This window comes from Sorex fumeus, unplaced genomic scaffold, assembly GCF_029834395.1.
Source record: "Sorex fumeus unplaced genomic scaffold, SorFum_2.1 ptg000098l, whole genome shotgun sequence".
Lineage (NCBI taxonomy): Eukaryota > Metazoa > Chordata > Mammalia > Eulipotyphla > Soricidae > Sorex > Sorex fumeus.
Genome location: NW_026606155.1, coordinates 45,793,140 through 45,811,849, shown reverse-complemented (window position 1 = coordinate 45,811,849; position 18,710 = coordinate 45,793,140). Strand labels below are relative to the sequence as shown.

General features: G+C 40.3%; 1 protein-coding gene across 1 annotated transcript in view; it reads right to left on the bottom strand.

Moving 5' to 3' along the window:
* Positions 1–18,710, bottom strand: part of NEMF (nuclear export mediator factor) — a 49,148-nt gene that overhangs the window by 16,590 nt on the left and 13,848 nt on the right. The window contains exons 9-19 of the mRNA XM_056133281.1: positions 17,803–17,873; positions 17,645–17,720; positions 17,054–17,116; positions 13,621–13,698; positions 13,304–13,512; positions 12,884–13,075; positions 12,216–12,279; positions 8,065–8,153; positions 6,174–6,277; positions 5,698–5,760; positions 1,010–1,122 (exon numbers count right to left, since the gene is read on the bottom strand). Of these exons, the coding sequence (XP_055989256.1) occupies positions 1,010–1,122; positions 5,698–5,760; positions 6,174–6,277; positions 8,065–8,153; positions 12,216–12,279; positions 12,884–13,075; positions 13,304–13,512; positions 13,621–13,698; positions 17,054–17,116; positions 17,645–17,720; positions 17,803–17,873 (1,122 nt within the window). The remainder of the gene's footprint in view (positions 1–1,009; positions 1,123–5,697; positions 5,761–6,173; positions 6,278–8,064; positions 8,154–12,215; positions 12,280–12,883; positions 13,076–13,303; positions 13,513–13,620; positions 13,699–17,053; positions 17,117–17,644; positions 17,721–17,802; positions 17,874–18,710) is intronic.

Sequence of the window (18,710 nt, the reverse complement as noted above, 5' to 3'; positions counted from 1 at the left end):
CCTGAGCACAGAGCAAGGAGTAAGCTTTGAACACTTCCTGATGTGGCCCCCAAACAAAAATAAAGCTTTAATTTATTTAATAATTTATTATTTAATTATGTTAAGTAAATTCCTTTCATGAGATAACTTTTTGGAGTGAAAATACCTTTTAGGAACTAAATACAAAAGTAGATTTTTTTAATAGCATAATAAAACAATATGAAATGACGTGTTATTGAATGAAAGAGCAAAAATGATAGTAAGGACTGAAAAATACTGGGTATGCCTACTATATTAAAAGAATAGAGTTCAGGAAACACCAATAAAGATGAACAGAAGAAAAGCCCTGTTATGCCAGTGTTCCATTCATAACCAGAGCTGCACAAATCACTCTTCATCTAGTCTCTGCTTGAATCTTATCTTCCCCCCAGGTCTTTCCTAATACTTTATTCAAAATGATTTTCTGCTTAAAAAGAGAACTGGGGGTGGGTGGGGGAGGGGGGTGTAGTATAGTGGGTAGGGCACTTGCCTTGCATGAGAACAACCTGAGTTCAATCCCCACACCCCATATGGTCCCCAGAGCTTCCAAGAGTAAGTAAGCCCTGAGTGCAGAGCCAGGAGAGAAAGCCCTGAGCACTGCCAGGTGTGGCCCCAAACCAAACCAAGAACCAACAGGGTCGCCCAAACAGCTCAATGGCACAGCACAGTTCAGTCCCTGGCACATGTAAGTGTGATCCCAGCATCACTGCCATTTGTGATTTCTAAGTCCTGGAACAAAGTGCATGATCCCCAGCAAGTACAAGGATGTGGGCACGCAACCAAGCAAACGTGACCCCATCACAACAACAAAGGGAAGGGGAAATTAGATAATCAATTAAAAAGAATCTGGTGTCTTGACAGACATTATATTTATCTTTTTCTCCACCACCAAAACAGCTCTGTCAAGGTAGCTACTCTGTTCACTTCTATACCTCAGTATTTGGTGCACAGTAGCTCTTAACTAAGAGGAAAAATACACATGGCTTATTACCTGATGATGGTACACCCACCAAGCACTAGTAATAACCCGCGCATCCCAAGCAGCGCTGTAGCAAAGTGCCATCGTGCCAGCTTCAGTTAAGGTCCGAGGGGGAATCGGTTCTCCTGGAACAATACAATACTTGAAGGACAACTTTCTATAAAGCAAGATACAAAAATCACAGGCAGCACGATAGGGTCTTAGAGCTTAAAGTATCACAGTTTTATTTTGGTATTATTAAGTCAGTATTTTAATTTATTTTGGTTTTGGACGACACCTAGTGATGCTCAGGAATTATTCTTGGCTCTGTGCTCAGGACCAACAGGGATGCCGGGGATCAAACCTGGACTGGTGGTGTACAAGTCAAACGCCCTACCCATTGCACCATCTCTCTGGCCCCAAAGTGACTTTTTATTATATTTACATGGCAGGCTTTTGTTTATGGTTTTTGAACCATATCCAGGAGGAGCTCAGGGCTTAATGTGGGTACTACACTCAGGCATCATTTCTGGCGATGCCCATAGGAGCATATGGGGTGCTGACAATTCAAACCACGTTCAGCTTGTGTGCAAGGCAAACACCTTACCTCTTGAACTACCTCTCTAACTCTTGCATGGCAGGTTTTTAGAAGGTCTCAGTGTATTTAAAAACAAAACAAAATACAAAACAAAACAAATATCCTCTCTCACATAAATAATTCTAACTTTATTCCAGAAAAGACAATTTAGAAAAATCTATTTAATGTTTGAGGCTGGAGCCAGAGCAGATAAAGCACTTGCCTTGCATGTGGCCAACCCTGGTTCCATCACCAGCATCCCAGATAGTCCCCCAAGCCCCAGCAGCAGTGATCCCTGAACCTAGTGGGATGTTTTGAAATCAGAAATACGAGTCCCACAGTTTTGTTACTCATTCTCAAAAATGATGTGGGTAATCAAGGTTCTTGAATTTTCATATACTTAGGATCAACCTGTCCATTTCTGCAAAATAAATAAACAAAAAGCAGCTGAAATTTTAGAGGAACCGTATCAAATCTCTTGGTTAATGCAGAGAGCACTCCCATCAGAACAATAGATGGAAGCTTTCCTTTCATTAAAATTAAAAAATTAAAAAATATATACCTTTTTACAATGTTTTTTTAGTTTGGTTATTTTCTTTTAATACGATAAATCTGTCAGCTGGGTATAGCCTCAAGACAAAAACAAAAACCAAAATACAAAATACCCTATAGATTTGCATTATTAATTTCCGTTTATCTGTAATTTATTTTTAGGAGCTATTCCCGCTGATACTCAGAGACAAGGACCACTTCCTGCAGTGGCAGAAAGTCATAAGGTGCTGGAGATTGAGCTCACAGTCTGGCATGTACTTTATCATTTGAACCACATCCTCAGCTCATATTAATTTCCTTTTGCTAATGTTCATTGTTAATGTACAGAAAACTAGTGGGGTCCGAGTGATGTACAGGGGGTAGGGTGGTTGTCTTGTTGTCTTGCATGCAGCCAGCACCTGCATGCAGAGCCAGGAGTAAGCCCTGAGCACTGCTAGGTGTGGCCCCAAAACAGTAACTAAATATATATATATATATACATATATATATATATATATATAGGGGCTGGAGTGATAGCACAGCGGGTAGGGCGTTTGCCTTACACACGGCCTGCCCCGGGTTCGATTACCAGCATCCCATATGGTCCCCTGAGCACGGCCAGGAGTAATTCCTGAGTGCATGAGCCAGGAGTAGCCCCTGTGCATCGCTGGGTGTGACCCAAAAAGAAAAAAAAAGTATATATATATATGTACACACACAACTAGCTTTCATATACTGATCTTGTATCCTGGATATTGCTTAACTTGTTTATTAACTGTTACGTTTTGGTTAAATCCCTTAGAATACAATGTGCTGTATTCTACTTCAGTTTGCAACATAACAAAGATTATGTTATAATGCAAAAAAGAGATAAACAGTACTTTTATTTCTGTTTCTGGGCCATATCAGAAGTGCTCAGGGGTGACTCCAGCAGTGCTTGGGGACCACAGCAAGTGCCAGGGATTGAGCCAAGGTCAGCTACGTTCAAGGTAAGCACCTTATCTCCAGCTCTGAGACAATTTTCTTTTTTTAGCAATATATACATTTTTAATTTCTTCTTAGTGCTCAATGTCCACACGCTCCATACAAAATTATACAGAATCGGCAAGAACAAACATGTTTTCTTGTTTGTAATCTTAGATGGACAGCTCTTGGGCTTTTATCACTATATATGATTGTTAGTTTTGGGTTTTTCATAGATGTTCTTTACTAAATAAAAGTTCCATTCTACCTATTTGTTGAATGTTTCTGTTACAAATGGGTGTTAACTGTCTTTGTTAATTAATTTTTCTGTTAATTTTTGCCAAAGACATTTTTTTCTTTCTTTTTTTTTGTGAAGTAAAATAATGTTATTGAGGGGTGGATACTCTTTCTAAAATATGGGATGATTCAAGAACAGAGAAAGAGAAGAGAAAAATCAAAACAAAGGCACACCTTCACAGATTAATTTTCTTATATTAAACTGACCTTGCATTCCTGGGATAAATCATATTTAGTCACACACTTGTCACACTGTCCTCCCGTTCATCAATTTTGCTCGAGTGGGCCCAGTAACGTCTCCATTTTGAGACTTGTTGTTACTGTGTTTGGCATATCGAATACATCACGGGTGGCTTGCCAGGCTTTGCCGTGCGGGCGAGATACTCTCAGTAGCTTCCCAGGCTCTCCAAGAGGGGCTGGCTGCACGCAAGGCAAACGCCCTACCGCTGTGCTATCACTCCAGCCCGGATACTTAGTCATGGTGTCTAATAAATATAATATGTTGCTGAATTAGAAATCCTATCTTTTCTATTTTTTAAAAGACTATGTAAAAGGCTGGTGTTTTATTTTCTTTTAAAAAAATTAGTAGAGAGGTCAGAGTGAGAGTACAGTGGCTATGGTGCTTGCCCTGCACACGCCAGCCTGGGTTCAGTCCCCAGTACCCCATACAGTCCCCCAAGCCTCCCAGGAGTGATTCCAGAGAGCAGAGAGCAGAGCCAGGATTAAACTCTAACACATTTGGAGTAAACCCTGAGCACTGTTCGCTGTGTGTGGTCTCAAAACAAAAACAAACAAATTAGGGGCCTGGAGATTGTACAGCAGGTAGAACTATTCGTTTGCTGACCAGAGTTCAATCACTAGCATGCCATGTGGAACCCCAAGCCTCCAAGAGAGATCCCTGAGCATAGAGCCAGGAGTAAGCCATGAGCACTGCCAGGAGTGGCCCACAAAAGCAAACCAACAATAAGACAAAAACAAATTAGTAGAGGGCTAGATGGTATAGGGATTACGGCACTGGCCTTTCAAGTGGTTGGCACCAGTTAATACCCACAACTGTGTGTGTGTGTATGTATGTGTCCCCCTTCATCTCCACCCCACCCCCCCACCCCGTTCAGCCAGAAGGGATTCCCTGAGCAAAGAGCCAGGAGAAAAGTCCCCAGAAACCAAAATTCAACAGTGGAGCCGCTTGAGCCTAAGATTTTGTGATATGGGAAAGAGGGTGGGTACTTGGCTACACCTGTTGATGCTCTTGGTTTATTCCTGGTGGCGGTGTCAGCATTTGCTAGGGCCAGCTGTGTGCAAGGCAAGTGCCTTCACCCCTGTAATATCGTTCTCTACCCCCATTTCTTTATGATAAAAAAAGCCCACAAAAATAACAAAACCAAAAGAGAAATCTATTTTTGTCTCTTATTAAAGGCATGTTGTATTTTTTTATTTTATCAATTCAGTGCTGGTAGTTTATATCTTTTAAGGAATTTGCCCATTACATTTAAGTTATCCAATTTATTCATGTATTGTTGTACATAGTACCTTGTTGACTGCAGCACTATTTACCTTTAACCAAGATATGTAAACAAATTAAGTACCCAACAACAGATTGATGGATAAAGGAAATATAGAATATGTATGTATAGGTTTTATGCATATATATACATATATATATATATAAAACAAAATGAAATACTACACTCAGTAGTAAAACAAATAAAACCTGCTTTTGGAATAACTGGAGGGGGTCATGTTAAGTGAAGTCAGTAAGAAGGAAAAACACAAATACCAAATCATCTCATTCCTATGTGGGATATAGAGAATCAAAGCAGCGGGACAGTCATGTGGGTTGTAGTGAAGGGACTTCGGGACTTTGGTTGTGGAACAGTTAACATATGTTATCTTGAAGAAGTATGGAATTATATCCCTAAAACATATACAATCATATTATTTTAAACATAAAAGAGGGGATGGAACGATAGCACAGCGGGTAGGGCGTTTGCCTTGCACACAGCCAACCCAGGTTCGATTCCCAGCATTCCATATGGTCCCCCAAGTACCACCAGGAGTAATTCCTGAGTGCAGAGCCAGGTGTGACCCAAAAAGCAAAAAAATTGAAAAAAAAAAAAAAAGAGCTGAATATTGAAGTCTTGTTGAATTGACTATTTCTCCCCTACATTCTATCAGATTCTGTTTCATGTATTCAAAGATTTTTTTAATCCTTGTTTATCAATTTTATACTTTATTGATGAATTTATCAATAGTCATTAAAGGATCTTTTCATCTAGTAACTTTTATAGTCATACTAGAAATATTTTAAAAACTTGAAAGTAATTACAATTCTGAGTAATGGAAAAATTATTACCTGTTGGATTCTTAATTACACAGCTAGTAGCTCCATGAAGATCAGCATGTACATAAATGTCCCCTTAAAGAGAATAAGTAATACTTTAAGTTCTATTTCTAAATTTTAATAAAATGATTACAAGCTTTAGTACTGAAAATTACACAGTAGCTCCATGAAAATTAGGTTTGAAAATAGGCTTGAAGAAATTTTAGCTACTATAACTTTGGAGGATTAAAAGCTACTCTGTCAACATAATAGAAAATTGACAGTGCAATAATGCAGATTAGTTCCATATTATTACTTTTAATACTGACTTAAAATGAGGCTTAAGTGTCAATATGCTTATTTATGAACTCTAAACCAACAGGTATCAAACTCTCTCTACCAATTTAATCTATCAAAGGAATATTAGGTAAAAATCTACATATCTACATATAATTTGAAAACAAATTCATTTTCTTGAAAAAATTCTGTAGAATTTTAATCTTGCCTACCTGGTGTCAAGTATCTTTTCACAATCATTTCATTCTGTTGCTGATCTCGTCCACCTATAATTAGATAGTTCTCTGAGCTAATGAACCACAGAAATTTTTCAAACCTAACAAATTAAAAGAAAAAAAGTTAACATTTCTTTACCTTTCTAACTGAATGTGCAATGTTTCAACAAACAGGACAAAATGAGAAGATGTCCTACATGCGAAATTTAAGACAATTTCATGGTTTATTGTTTTTTTCAAGGGATCAAGTTCATGTAAAGCAAGTTGCCCTAGGATAATTTTGTTTGTTTTTGGATCACACTCATTGGTGCTCAGAGGTCCAAATGTGGTGCTGAGAACCAAACTGGGGCCAGCCCATGCAAATGCCTTAAAGCCTACACTATCTCTGGCACCCCGGAACTCCAGGATGATTTTTTTTTTTTTTTGCTTTTCGGGTCACACCTGGCGATGCACAGGGGTTACTCCTGGCTCTGCACTCAGGAGTTACTCCTGGCAGTGCTCAGGGGACCATATGGGATGCTGGGAATCGAACCCGGGTCGGCTGCGTGCAAGGCAAACATCCTACCCGCTGTACTATCTCTCCAGCCCCAGAATGATTTTATAATCTTTTTTGGGGGTGTGGAGGTGAGGGGTGAAGAGGGGGTAGAATTAAATGTAGGTCAGCTGCAAGCAAGACAAGTACCCTGCCCTCAGAACCATCTCTCTGGCTCCACTTTAGGACAACCTTAAAAATGTTTTAGAAGTATTTTAATTCAGCGGTGCTTGGGGGCTTCTACCAGCCTGAATGGAGGTCCTCTTGGTGGTGCTAGGGGACCATGAGGTTCCAGGGATCAATCCCAAGCCACCTACATACAAAGCAGCTCTCCGAGCTCAAAAACATATTCTCTGAGCTTTGTTAACCTCAGGAAACTTAAAGTAATGGAATACAAAGAGCAAATGCATAAAATGTCACATGGTTTAGCTTTCTTTCACAGGGGCACTACTTAGGCCTTGGGAACTGTTAGAAAAGTTGTTCTGTAATTAGGGGAAAAGAGAAATAACTTTCTTCTCTTATTATTTTATGATTTAATTTATAATTTACAAAACTTCTGGCTAATGATGATAGATTAAGCATCCTTCATATTTTCTTTTCTGGTTGGGAGAAGGTTTGACCATACCTGGCTGTGCCCAGGTGCTACTCTTGGCTCTCTGCATGGGGGTTATTCCTGGTAGTGCTGATGAGACATGTGATATGTGATGAACTAGGCCATTCACATGCAAAGCAAGCACCTTAAATTCTCTTTCCAGTCTCTCCATACATTTTTTTTTTACTATTTCCGAATCCGTTTTTTGATTAATCCATCTAGACAATTTTAAATCTTTTTTTGTACAGAGATTTCTGTTTTCTTTTAGTTTTAATTACCATTAGAGCTTGATGTGTTCCTTTCTACATACAAAAGCTAAAATAGAAACCTACTTTCTTTTTGGTTTTGGTTTTGTTTTGGGGCCACAGATACACTCCTGGCAATCCTGGAGGACCAGATGTGGTGCCAAGGATAAAGTCCAGGTTGGTGGCATGCAAAGAAAGCACCCTACCACTATAATATTGCTCTGGTCCCTATAATAGGCTTTGTATAGTGCTTGTTTTACGTGGATAATTTTGAGTAAAAGCAAAACCCATAGTGGTACAGGAGATAGCTCAAAGGCTGGAGTGTGTGTCTGGCATGAGCAGAGGCTCTGGCCCCAACCCTGGTTACAGGTTCTGCATACCACCTCTCGGCACTGTCAGGGTGGCCCTGGTATTGAACTATCAGGCCAAATATCTTCTGGAGGATCCCCAGGTCCTCTGAGCATTGTCTGGGTCAACATCCTCTCCCCAAACACTATTCTGAGAAGGTAGAAGACTTACCAATACACTTTTCTTGCTTTCTGAATAGAAGTAACTGTTTGGACCTCTTTTAAGGTTTGCTTTGTTTTCTTTTCTGCTGACTTGAATGCCTATTTAAAAATAATAATAATAACAATAATAATAATAATAATGTTGAGAATTAAATGAAGTAACACCAATAGGACAGTAACATTTTACAAATGTCACAAAACAGCACTATCTACACACATACACACAACATATGTACATGCAAAGTAATGAAAAATATTCTACTTTCAGGGACCCAAGATAGTGCAGTGGTTAAGGCACTTGCCTTGCCTTGAATGCAGCTGACTTGGTTTTTTGTTTGTTTGTTTGTTTTTTGTTTTGGTCATACCCTGCGATGCACAGGAGTTACTCCTGGCTCTGCACTCAGGTACTACTCCTGGCGGTGCGTGGGGGGAGGGGGGAGAGGTGTAAATTATATGGGATGCTGGGAATCGAGCCCGGGTCAGCCGTGTACAAGGCAAACACCCTACCCACTGTTCTATCACTCCAGCCCCTAACCCAAGTTTAATACCTGGCTCCACATCTGGTCCCCTGAGCCCCACTAGGAACAATCCTCAGGTACAGAGCCAGGAATAAGTCCTGAACACAGCTGAGTGTGGCACCAAACCAAATCAAAACAAGAATACTTAGCTTCAATATTAAGATCAATTAAGTAAAAAATATACTGTATAGAAATATTTGATCAAGACTTAAAAATTTAAAAGAATATCATTCATTTACCAGATAATGCATGTCTGCCATGAAATTGCAGACAAATATAAAATTTACAACTTTTCAAATAAACATGGTAAATGCTTCTAAGGACATTATGAAAGTATAACATGAGCACCTAATGTATACATTATAAAGATCTCTGAGGAAATGTTAATTACGCTGAAGAGTGAAGGATTAATGGCAAACAGGAAAAAGCAGTATAAGCAGAAAGACAAAACAAACTTGACTACCAAGGTTTTGATCACAAGGTAAAATGTCACAAAACAAGGTGAGAGAGAGGGGACAGGGGAGAGAGAGAGACAGAGAGAGCGAGAGAGAGCGAGAGAGAGAGAGAGAGGGAGGGAGAGAGAGATAGGGGGGATGGGGGAGAGAGAGGGAGAGAGAGCGAGAGAGAAAAGGAAAAAGAGAGGGATAGAGAGAGAAAAAGTGAGGGAGGGGGGAGATAGAGATCAGATCATATGGGTTATTCATTTAACAAATATTTTATAAAACAGCATTCCAGGAAATATTCTAGGGACTGAAATAAAGCAATAAACAACAAATCCTATTTTTCATTCAACTTATAGACCTGAAGAGGTAAGAGAGAAATATATGTTGAGAAGAGTGTTTTTAAGGAAGACACACAAATCAGAATAGAGTTACGGAGGGCTAATATTTTCTGAAAGAGTGATCTGTAAAGATTCAGCAGACATGTAAACTAAGTGAGGACAAGACCAAAGAAATTTCAAGGAAAGAGAATTCTTGGTCCTCCCCGTCCCAACGAGACTCCAAGTAATCGCGCACGAACGGCCTTTCTGGCTCCTGATCAAGCTGCTTAATGGCCATGATCCTAGAGACTCAGAAACAAATCTTGAAACCCAGCAGCTTTTGGAAGAAATGCGTCTGGTCCCTGCAGTGGGTTACCAGTGCTGGGCCAACCCAGGTGGGAATAGGTTTCGTGCCTTGGCCTGTTCCCCCTGGCAGCCCAGTGGTCACCATCCTCCAGAGGCCACTAGACAGTCTGGGCCCGCAGTGATGAGACACGTGGGACCTCACGGGATGGGAGTGGAGTTGGCCCTTTCCTCCCCACCCCAACGAGACCCCACGTTGCTGCCCACGAAGAGCCTCTATGGCTCCTGATCAAGCTGCTTAACAGCCATGATCCTAAAGACTCAGAAACAAAACTCGAAACCCAGCAGCTTTTGGCAAAAATGCGTCCGGACCCCATAGTAGGTTACTGTCACCAAGCAACCCCAGGGGGGAAAGGGTGTTGTCCCTCCACCTGCTCCCCCAGGCGGCTTGGTGGCCGCCATCTGCCAGAGGCCATTAGACAGTCAGGTTTGGGCCCACAGTGATGAGACACACGGGGCCTCACGGGATGGGGGTGGAGCCGGTCCTTTCCTCCCCACCCCAACGAGACCCCAAGTCATTACCCATGAACGTCCTCTCTGGCTCCTAATCAAGCTGCTTAACGGCCATGATCCAAGAGACTCAGAAACAAATCTCGAAATCTAGCGGCTTTTGGCAGAAATGCGTCCACACCCCACAGGAGGGTAGGTCACTGTCCCTGAGCCACCCCTGGGGGGAAAGGGTGTTGTCCCTCCTCCTTTCCCCTAGGCGGCTCGGTGGCCACCATCCTCCAGAGGCCAGGCAGGTTTGGGCCCTCACTGACGAGACATGCAGGGCCTCACGGAATGGTGGTAGAGCCGGCCTTTTCCTACCCGTCCCAACGAGACTCCAAGTAATCGCGCACGAACGGCCTTTCTGGCTCCTGATCAAGCTGCTTAATGGCCATGATCCCAGAGACTCAGCAACAAATCTCGGAACCCAGCAGGTTTTGGCAGAAATCCCTCCAGATTTAAGTTAACAATATTTTAACAAATATTGGAATTTCAAAACCGCGCAGCCACTACTGCAGCCATGCGACATCATGTTATTCTTAACCAGCAATAGAAAACAAATTGTCTACTGTTGCCTTTTCAGCAGATCTGAGTGTTGGGGTAAAATCTCAAATAATAATGGTGGGTCTGGTATCAAAATATTGAATGTGATCAAAGTAGGAGAGAGTAATGTGGAAATCATCTGCCCCACAGATAGGGGGGAGGATGTGGAATGGGGATATACTGGGGTTGTTGGGGGTGGAGAATGGGAACTGGTGAAGGTACGGGTGTTTCATTGTATGACTGAGACTTAGACCTAAAAGCTTTGTAACTGCTCTCATGGTGATTCAATAAATAAAATTATAAAGAATGAAAAAAAAAGTAAGGTGGAGTTCATGCTCAATTCAATCAGCTAATCAGTGGCCGAATAAATAGCAGTACTCCTACATTAAAAAAAAAAGCATTCTTGGTACAAAGAGCACTGTAACACTGTCCTCCCGTTCGTTGTTCGTCGATTTGCTTGAGTGGGCACCAGTAACGTTTCCATTGTGAAACTTGTTACTGTTTTTGGCATATGGAATATACCACAGGGAGCTTGCCAGGCTCTGCCCTGCAGGCAGGATACTCTCAGTAGATTGCCGGGCTCTCCGAGAGGGACGGAGCAATCGATCCTGGGTCAGCCACGTGCAAGGTAAATGCCCTACCCGCTGTGCTACAAAGAGCAGCAAGTAAAAAGACCCAGAGAAAGGCAGCATGGGTTACTATTATAAGAATAGTTGAGATGACAGAGTAGCTGAAGGTATAATAAGAGCCGAACAAGTAATAAAATCAGAGCAGGTAGAATCCTGTATGGTAAAGGAAGGACTTTGTCTTGAGTAACATGGAAAACAAAATATACATTTTTTAAGAGAGAAATCACTTCCAATTCTGACTAAAAGCAATCACTACGGCTGCTGTGAATAATACTCTGCTACTTCAGTACATGAGAATGGGGACTCAGAGAATCCCAGTAAGAAATACTGATTTAGTCACGTGAACACAGATGAGGAGAACCTGGAGAGCTGAGAAGTGGCGTTTCTGATTATGCTCAAAAAGAAGAACCAAAAGGATTTGCTGACAGTTTGGATATAGTTTAAGAGAAGAGTCGAAAATGACTCCAACATTCCTCACCTAAGCAAAGAGGAAAACAAAGATGCTATTTACTGAAATGAGGACGATGGGAAGAGCAGGTCTGGGAAAGAAAACAAGTACTAGACATAAACACATTTAAAACAATAAGAATTTTTGAATTAGAAAATCTTATTTGAAATAAATAAAATCTTGTTTATCTTCTCTGAAATGAAAAAATCTTGGTTTTTCTGGGACACCCTCTGCGGTGCACAGGGAGTAATCCTGGCTCTGTGCCTGCGCTGCTCCCGAGGCCTCCTGCATGCAACACGAGCCCAGGTGATACGCAACATGAGCTCTCTCTGCTACCCCAAGAAAATCTAATTCAAAAAATAATTAAGGCCACTGAAGCCGAGAAAAACACACTGTAAACCTATTAAGTACCTTCTCAGCAGCTTCAACAGTCTTTTGTGTTTTCTTAGCAGCATATCTCTTGTGATCATAATACCTAGAAAAACATATTTATCATCAATTTTAAGTAAAACCTTTGTTCTTCACTTATCTGTTAATATTTTGTTCTGTTTTGTGTGGGAAACCTTGTCAGTGGTGCAAATGGACACCGTGGCCTGTACCTGGTGGTGCCTGAGATGTCATTAGAGGTCAGTAAGTGAATCCTGTGCATGCTGGGCATGAGCCTTAGTCCTTTGGGCTAGGGCCAAGGCCCATTATTTCTAATCTTAAGATTCTCATATTGAAATTTGTGCATTACAGAACTATTATGTGTATGTCAAGTATGAAAAAGCTGTATAATATACAAAGTAAGATTTTTTAAGGAGCATGTTCATCCAAAACTAAACACAGGCAAAATAATCTTTTTGTATCTGTAATAACACAGTTAATATATCCATAGACCACACCTTACATAAAATTTATTCTCAAATCTGGAGGATAGAAATCAGTAAGTTATGGGGTCAGAGAGATTGTATGGTGGGTAGGGTGTATCTCTGGCATCCTGTATGGTCCCCCAAACACCACCAGGTTTAATTCCTCATCACAGAGCCAGGAGTGGGTGTGGCCAAAAAACAAAATTTGTGCTCAAATTTAAGACTTACTTTTTGGCATTGGCATATGCTGACAAGCTGAGATCAACATCAATAAGTAATGGCCTATTTTTCTGAGGCTTCTGTAGCTGTTTATTCTTTTGCTTTTTCTTTTTTCCTTTCGGTGGCTCAGTTTCATTTTTCTCATCACTGATGTCAACATCAACATCGTCATCTTCCTCCTCTGATAATAAGTACGGATTTCTATTAAAAATATTCAATAGTATTTCACTAATGTCAACGACATCACTTTATTATCATCTTTTCCTTCATTGATACTACAAATAAATGTATGAAATCTGAATAGTTGCATTATTTTAGCAAATTCATTTCTGTATCTTCAAAGCTAAATTTCCAAACATAATTTTTTTTTACTGAATACTGTAAACAAATAGCAAAATAAAGGACTGCTTTACCAAGAATTAAACTTACCTTAGCAGCATTGTAACATGATTTGTTTGCAGTTTTAACTCTTTGATTGCATTTGCAACGGGGTCTCCTTGGGCTTGGGCATCTTTCACAATGATCCCAATTTCTGTCCAATCTATCTGGTTGGCTAATGCACTTCGAACTACCTGGATGGCTCTGTCCACTATCTCCAGGTTCATTTCTATAAGCTCGCCTTTAAGTTTGTCTATTTCCTAAAGAAATAATCCGAAAACATTTCCATAATGTCAGTTAATGCTGCCATTAAAAATTAACATTATTTTTAAAAAGTGTCTAAAAAAAGCCAAGTATAAACAAAATACCTGTGCCTGCTGAAGAGCTTCTAATCTGTTTTCATGATCCTTTCGGACATTATCTAATTTCTTCAGTGCTTGTTTTTCCTTTTGTTGACAAAACAGATTTGTTAAAACCAATTTTCCTCCTCTTGTGCCTTCTCTTGCTCACTGAAACTCACCTACCCACTCCCATTTCTATGTCCTCAAATACTGTTATCTACTAACAGTTCACACTTCCTCAGATCTATCCTAACTCAAAATGTTTCATGCTCCCTGCCCCCCAACTTCCCACTCCCTAAACAGGAAGGTATTTTGATTACAGGCTACACTGTAATGTGGCCCCATAATGCCCGTATATTATGTAAACAAGCAGGATTCAAATTCAAGACATTTTCCCTAAATCATGAAAATTAAGTGTGGGAAAATGTATTCTTTTCAGAGAACAATAATTACCAAAATAGATTCTTTTGATTTTACTGATGCTTTTCATTTTTCTCAGTATTATTTTTAGTATTTTACAAATGACTCTTTTCCCTTAAGTTACCAACTTCAAAAGCTCCCGGCAGTTATTTTACTTCTGTTGAGCAGTTTATCATATATAATCTATTTATCATGTTACTAAATTGAGACAAATTTTCCAACACTAGTAATAGCACCTGCAATTAGTGAAAATTTATAAACTAAATATGTCACTGTCACTGTCACTGTCCTCCTGTCGTTCATCGATTTGCTCAAGCGGGTTCAGTAATGTCTCCATTGTGAGACTTGTTACTATGTTTGACATATTGAATACGTCATGGGTAGCTTGCCAGGCTTTGCTGTGAGGGCAAGATACTCTTGGTAGCTTGCCGGGCTCTCCGAGAGGGGCAGAGGAATTGAACCCAGGTCGGCCACGTGCAAGGCAAATGCCCTACCGCTGTGCTATCATAGTGACATTAAAAAGTATTGTAGGGGCTGGAGCGATAGTACAACGGATAGGGCATTTGCCTTGCATGCAGTCAACCCGGGTTCGAGTCCTAGCATCCCATATGGTCCCCCGAGCACTGTGAGGAGTAATTCTTGAGTGCAGAGTCAGGAATAACCCCTGAGTATCACTGGATATGACCCAAATAGGGAAAAAAAAGTATTATAAAAATCACAATTATTAGAATAACACAGGATAACTACAATAAAACTCCAGCATTTTCTGAAGCACATTAAAACATGGGGATCAGGAGCTGAAGTGATAGTACAGTGGATAGGACACTTGCCCTGCATTCAGCCAACCCGGGTTTGATGCTCAGTATCCCATAAGGTTCCCTGAGCACTGACACTAACAGAAGCAATTCCTCAGTGCAGAGACAGGAATAACCCCTGAGCATGACTGGATATTGCCCCCAAATAAAAACAAAAATACGAGGTTCATCTAGTCCTTTGAATGCAAAACTGAGGTTACTAAGGGTGGGATAAATGGTTATATTTATGGTTATTTGAGAGATGGGGGGAGGAAGTGTTGGAAGAAGTGGACCAGAAGTGACACAATTGTACTGTTTGGAGGGCCTTGGGCACTTTGTGGTGGTGAAGGTCTAGTAAATTTGTTCACCAAAATCATAAATGTTAATATGATTTTAACCATGTTCCCTAAGCTATAAAAAAATCAATGTAGGGGCTGGAGCGATAGCACAGCACGTAGGGTGTTTGCCTTGTACGCAGCCGATCTGGGTTCGATTCCCAGCATCCCGTAAGGTCCCCTGAGCACCGCCAAGGGTAATTCCTGAATGCAGAGCCAGAAGTAGTCCCTGTGCATCGCCAGGTGTGACCCAAATAGCAAAAAAAAAAAAAAAAAAAAAAAAAAAAAATCAATGTAAAACAAAAACAAGACAGGTTTCTGTGTTACTGATGAACATCTGGGTATTAACTGAAGTGCTGACATAATGTGGCAGTTAGGGCCATTCAATCCTCCTGGCTTTTAAATTGAGTCATTTATATTCGTATCACATTTGAAATATGTTATGTTAAAAACTCTCATGGTTAATGTTTTAAAATTAAGGGGGAAGGTGCAGGGATTCAAATAATTTCAAAATTTAGACTTGGCTAATATCTACTTTATTTCTGGTTTTGGGACCACAGCCAGGGGTGCTCGGTGACTACTCTGGGCTCGACACTTGGGGGTCACTTTCAGCAGTGTTCTGTACCATGCATTAATAAGTACCAAACTGGGGTCTCCCACCTGCAAAGCAAGTGTTCTCTAATCCTTTGAACTATTTCCCAGTCTAAAGATCTAATTTTCAAGTACAGTCTTGAATAGGCTGACCTCTCTCATAATCAGAACTGAAAGTAATCCCTAACCATGGGCAGGTGTGCCCCAAAACCCTCCCCACATCCGCTGCCAAAAAAAGTATGAGTCCAGAAAGATAGCTCAATAGGCTTGGTAATACTTTGCATGTAGGGTTTGATAATTCCCAGACAAGTGGCAGGAACAACCCCTGAGCAGTGACAATAAACATGAAACCCTAACAATGTCCAATGATAAATATAGCCTGTTTGTACAAAAAGTTCCCCTTCCTTTGGCATATGTCATTATCTCAGGATAATGGGATCGAAGAGATAGTACAGCATGTAGGGCACTTGCCTTACACACGGCCGACCTGGGTTCAATGCCCAGCACCACATATAGTCCCAAACATCACCAGGAGTGATTCCCTGAGCACAGATACAGGAGTCAGCTCTCAGCACCACCAAGTGTGGCCCCTAAACAAAATCTCAGACTAGTATTCCCATAACAACAAAGTTTGAGAGATTGTGCATTGTTAAAACAAAGCAAGTAAGCCACATTTTTTCTCAATATTGTTCCAACGTATTTTCCATTTTAATATTATTTTGCTTTAAGAATGACACTGGGTTGAGCTCAGAGCTTACGCTTGGTTCTGTGCTCAGGAATCATTCCTGGAAGTGCCTAAGGGACCATATGCAACACCAGTATCAAATCCAGGTCAGCCACTTGCAAGGCATATACCCTAACTTTTATAGTATCTCTCCAGACCCATCCAATGTATTTTCCATTTCAGAGAACATCTAATATACTGAACAAACAAGGGTATATATATATTTTTTGTTTGTTTCTGGGCTACAACTCATGTTGCTCAAGGCTTTCTCCTAACTCTGCACTCATCAATCACTCCTGGCAAGGCTTACAGGACCATACAGGGTGCCAAAAATTGAACATGAGTCAGCTGCATCCAAGGGAACATTTTACCCACTGTACTATCTCTAGATCCTCAATAAGAGTATAAATTTCAATAGAAAGCTCTCCTGGTCCTTATCAATAAACCAAGAGATTAGGGCATTCCCAGATCACTGATGAAAGGCTGCCTAGTAAAAAAAACAAGTACACCATCCACCCAGCAAACCACACTAAGGCTAATTGGTTTATATGTTTAATATTTAATAGGTTTAATGTGTGTTTTTCATAATACCATACCTGTTGTAAAGCTTTTAAATCTATTTTCTGACCTTCTATTTTGGAATAAAATTCATCCACGGCCTTAAAAAAAATTAAAAAGACAATAACTAGGAAAAATTAATTATAGTTTCTATTTTAACTTACACAGAATCTTAAAATTCGTATTTTTTCAAAGTATCATCAAAGAACTTGTTTATTATATAGTTCAATAGTCAAATTAATGAGGCTGGAGTGATAGTACAGCAGGCAAGGCACTTGCTTTGCACACAGCCAACCCACTTCAATCCATGGCATCCTATATGGTGCCCCTCCAAACCCCACCTCAGCGCAGAGACAGGAATTAAGCCCTGAGCACTGCTGGGTGTGATTCCCCCTCCACCACCACCACCAGAAAAATCAAATTAAATTAAAATCCTTGGGCTTTCATCTGGAAATAAAGTGGCAGCAAGCATTTCCAACAGTCTTTATGGACTGCAATGATCTTTAAGGCAAGATTCAGAGTGCTTGTGAAGCCAAGAAAATCTTCCATTTTGCAATCAAAACAAGTTGATAATAATTTAACAATTCATATCACACTAACTGGTCAAAAAATGGAACTTGAAAACACACCTTGTCAAATGATTCAAATTCTATGTATGGACATTGAGAATGTTGAGAAAACAAGAAAGGGTGAAATTCCTCATACCTGTAAAACATATTTATTATATTACATTCAATAACACCAATAAACCCATCCAAAGCAAATCAATCCATGTCTCCATGCTTACGTGAGTATGTCTTCGGTTGGTTTATCTACTTCCAGGCTTGGTTTTACTTCTCTTTTCTGAATAATATAACCCTATAAAAATCCAATATTATAACTCACTTCTATCCATGTCACTCCTCAAAATTGTTTTGTAGACTCAAATATTATTAGAAAATACTGGTTCATTCATATGGACAACAGAAGCAAAAAGAAAAAAATGAAAACTAATGATTTGATAAATTATACATATATATACACAAATATAATGTACATACTGCATTTTTCTTTTTACCCTAATTTTTCAGACATTCTACAATTCTGAAACATCTAATGAACTTTATTTTCAGCAAAACAATTTTTAGGTTCACTTTAATTCATTAAAAAGAAAGTTAGCTCTATCACTCCTTTATATCACTGGTATACTCAGACCCCTTGACCCCTGTCCCTTGTTGCTTCCTGTCTATCTCTTCTTTCCTACTAGATTTCTTTTCTTCCCTGCTCTTCTTCTCCCTATACTCTGGGACCATGGGTGATTAAGGCATGCCCACTCTCAAATCCTGCATTCCCTCATCTGTTTATTCTACATTGATAGTGTAAAGGAGCAGTAGAGCTAAATATCCAAACCAGAGTCAACACAACACTAAAAAGAGATCCAAACTTAAAAATGTGCCTGTCATGGGGGCTGGAGCAATAGCGGGTAGGGCGTTTGCCTTGCACACGGCCAACCCGGGTTCGATTCCCAGCATCCCATATGGTCCCTCAAGCACCACCAGGAGTGATTTCTGAGTGCAGAGCCAGGAGCAACCCCTGAGCATCGGCTGGGTGTGACCCAAAAAGAAAAAAAAAATGTGCCTGACAGCGGGTAGGGCATTTGTCTTGCACACAGCCAACCCGGGTTCAATTCCCAGCATCCCATATGGTTCTCCGAGC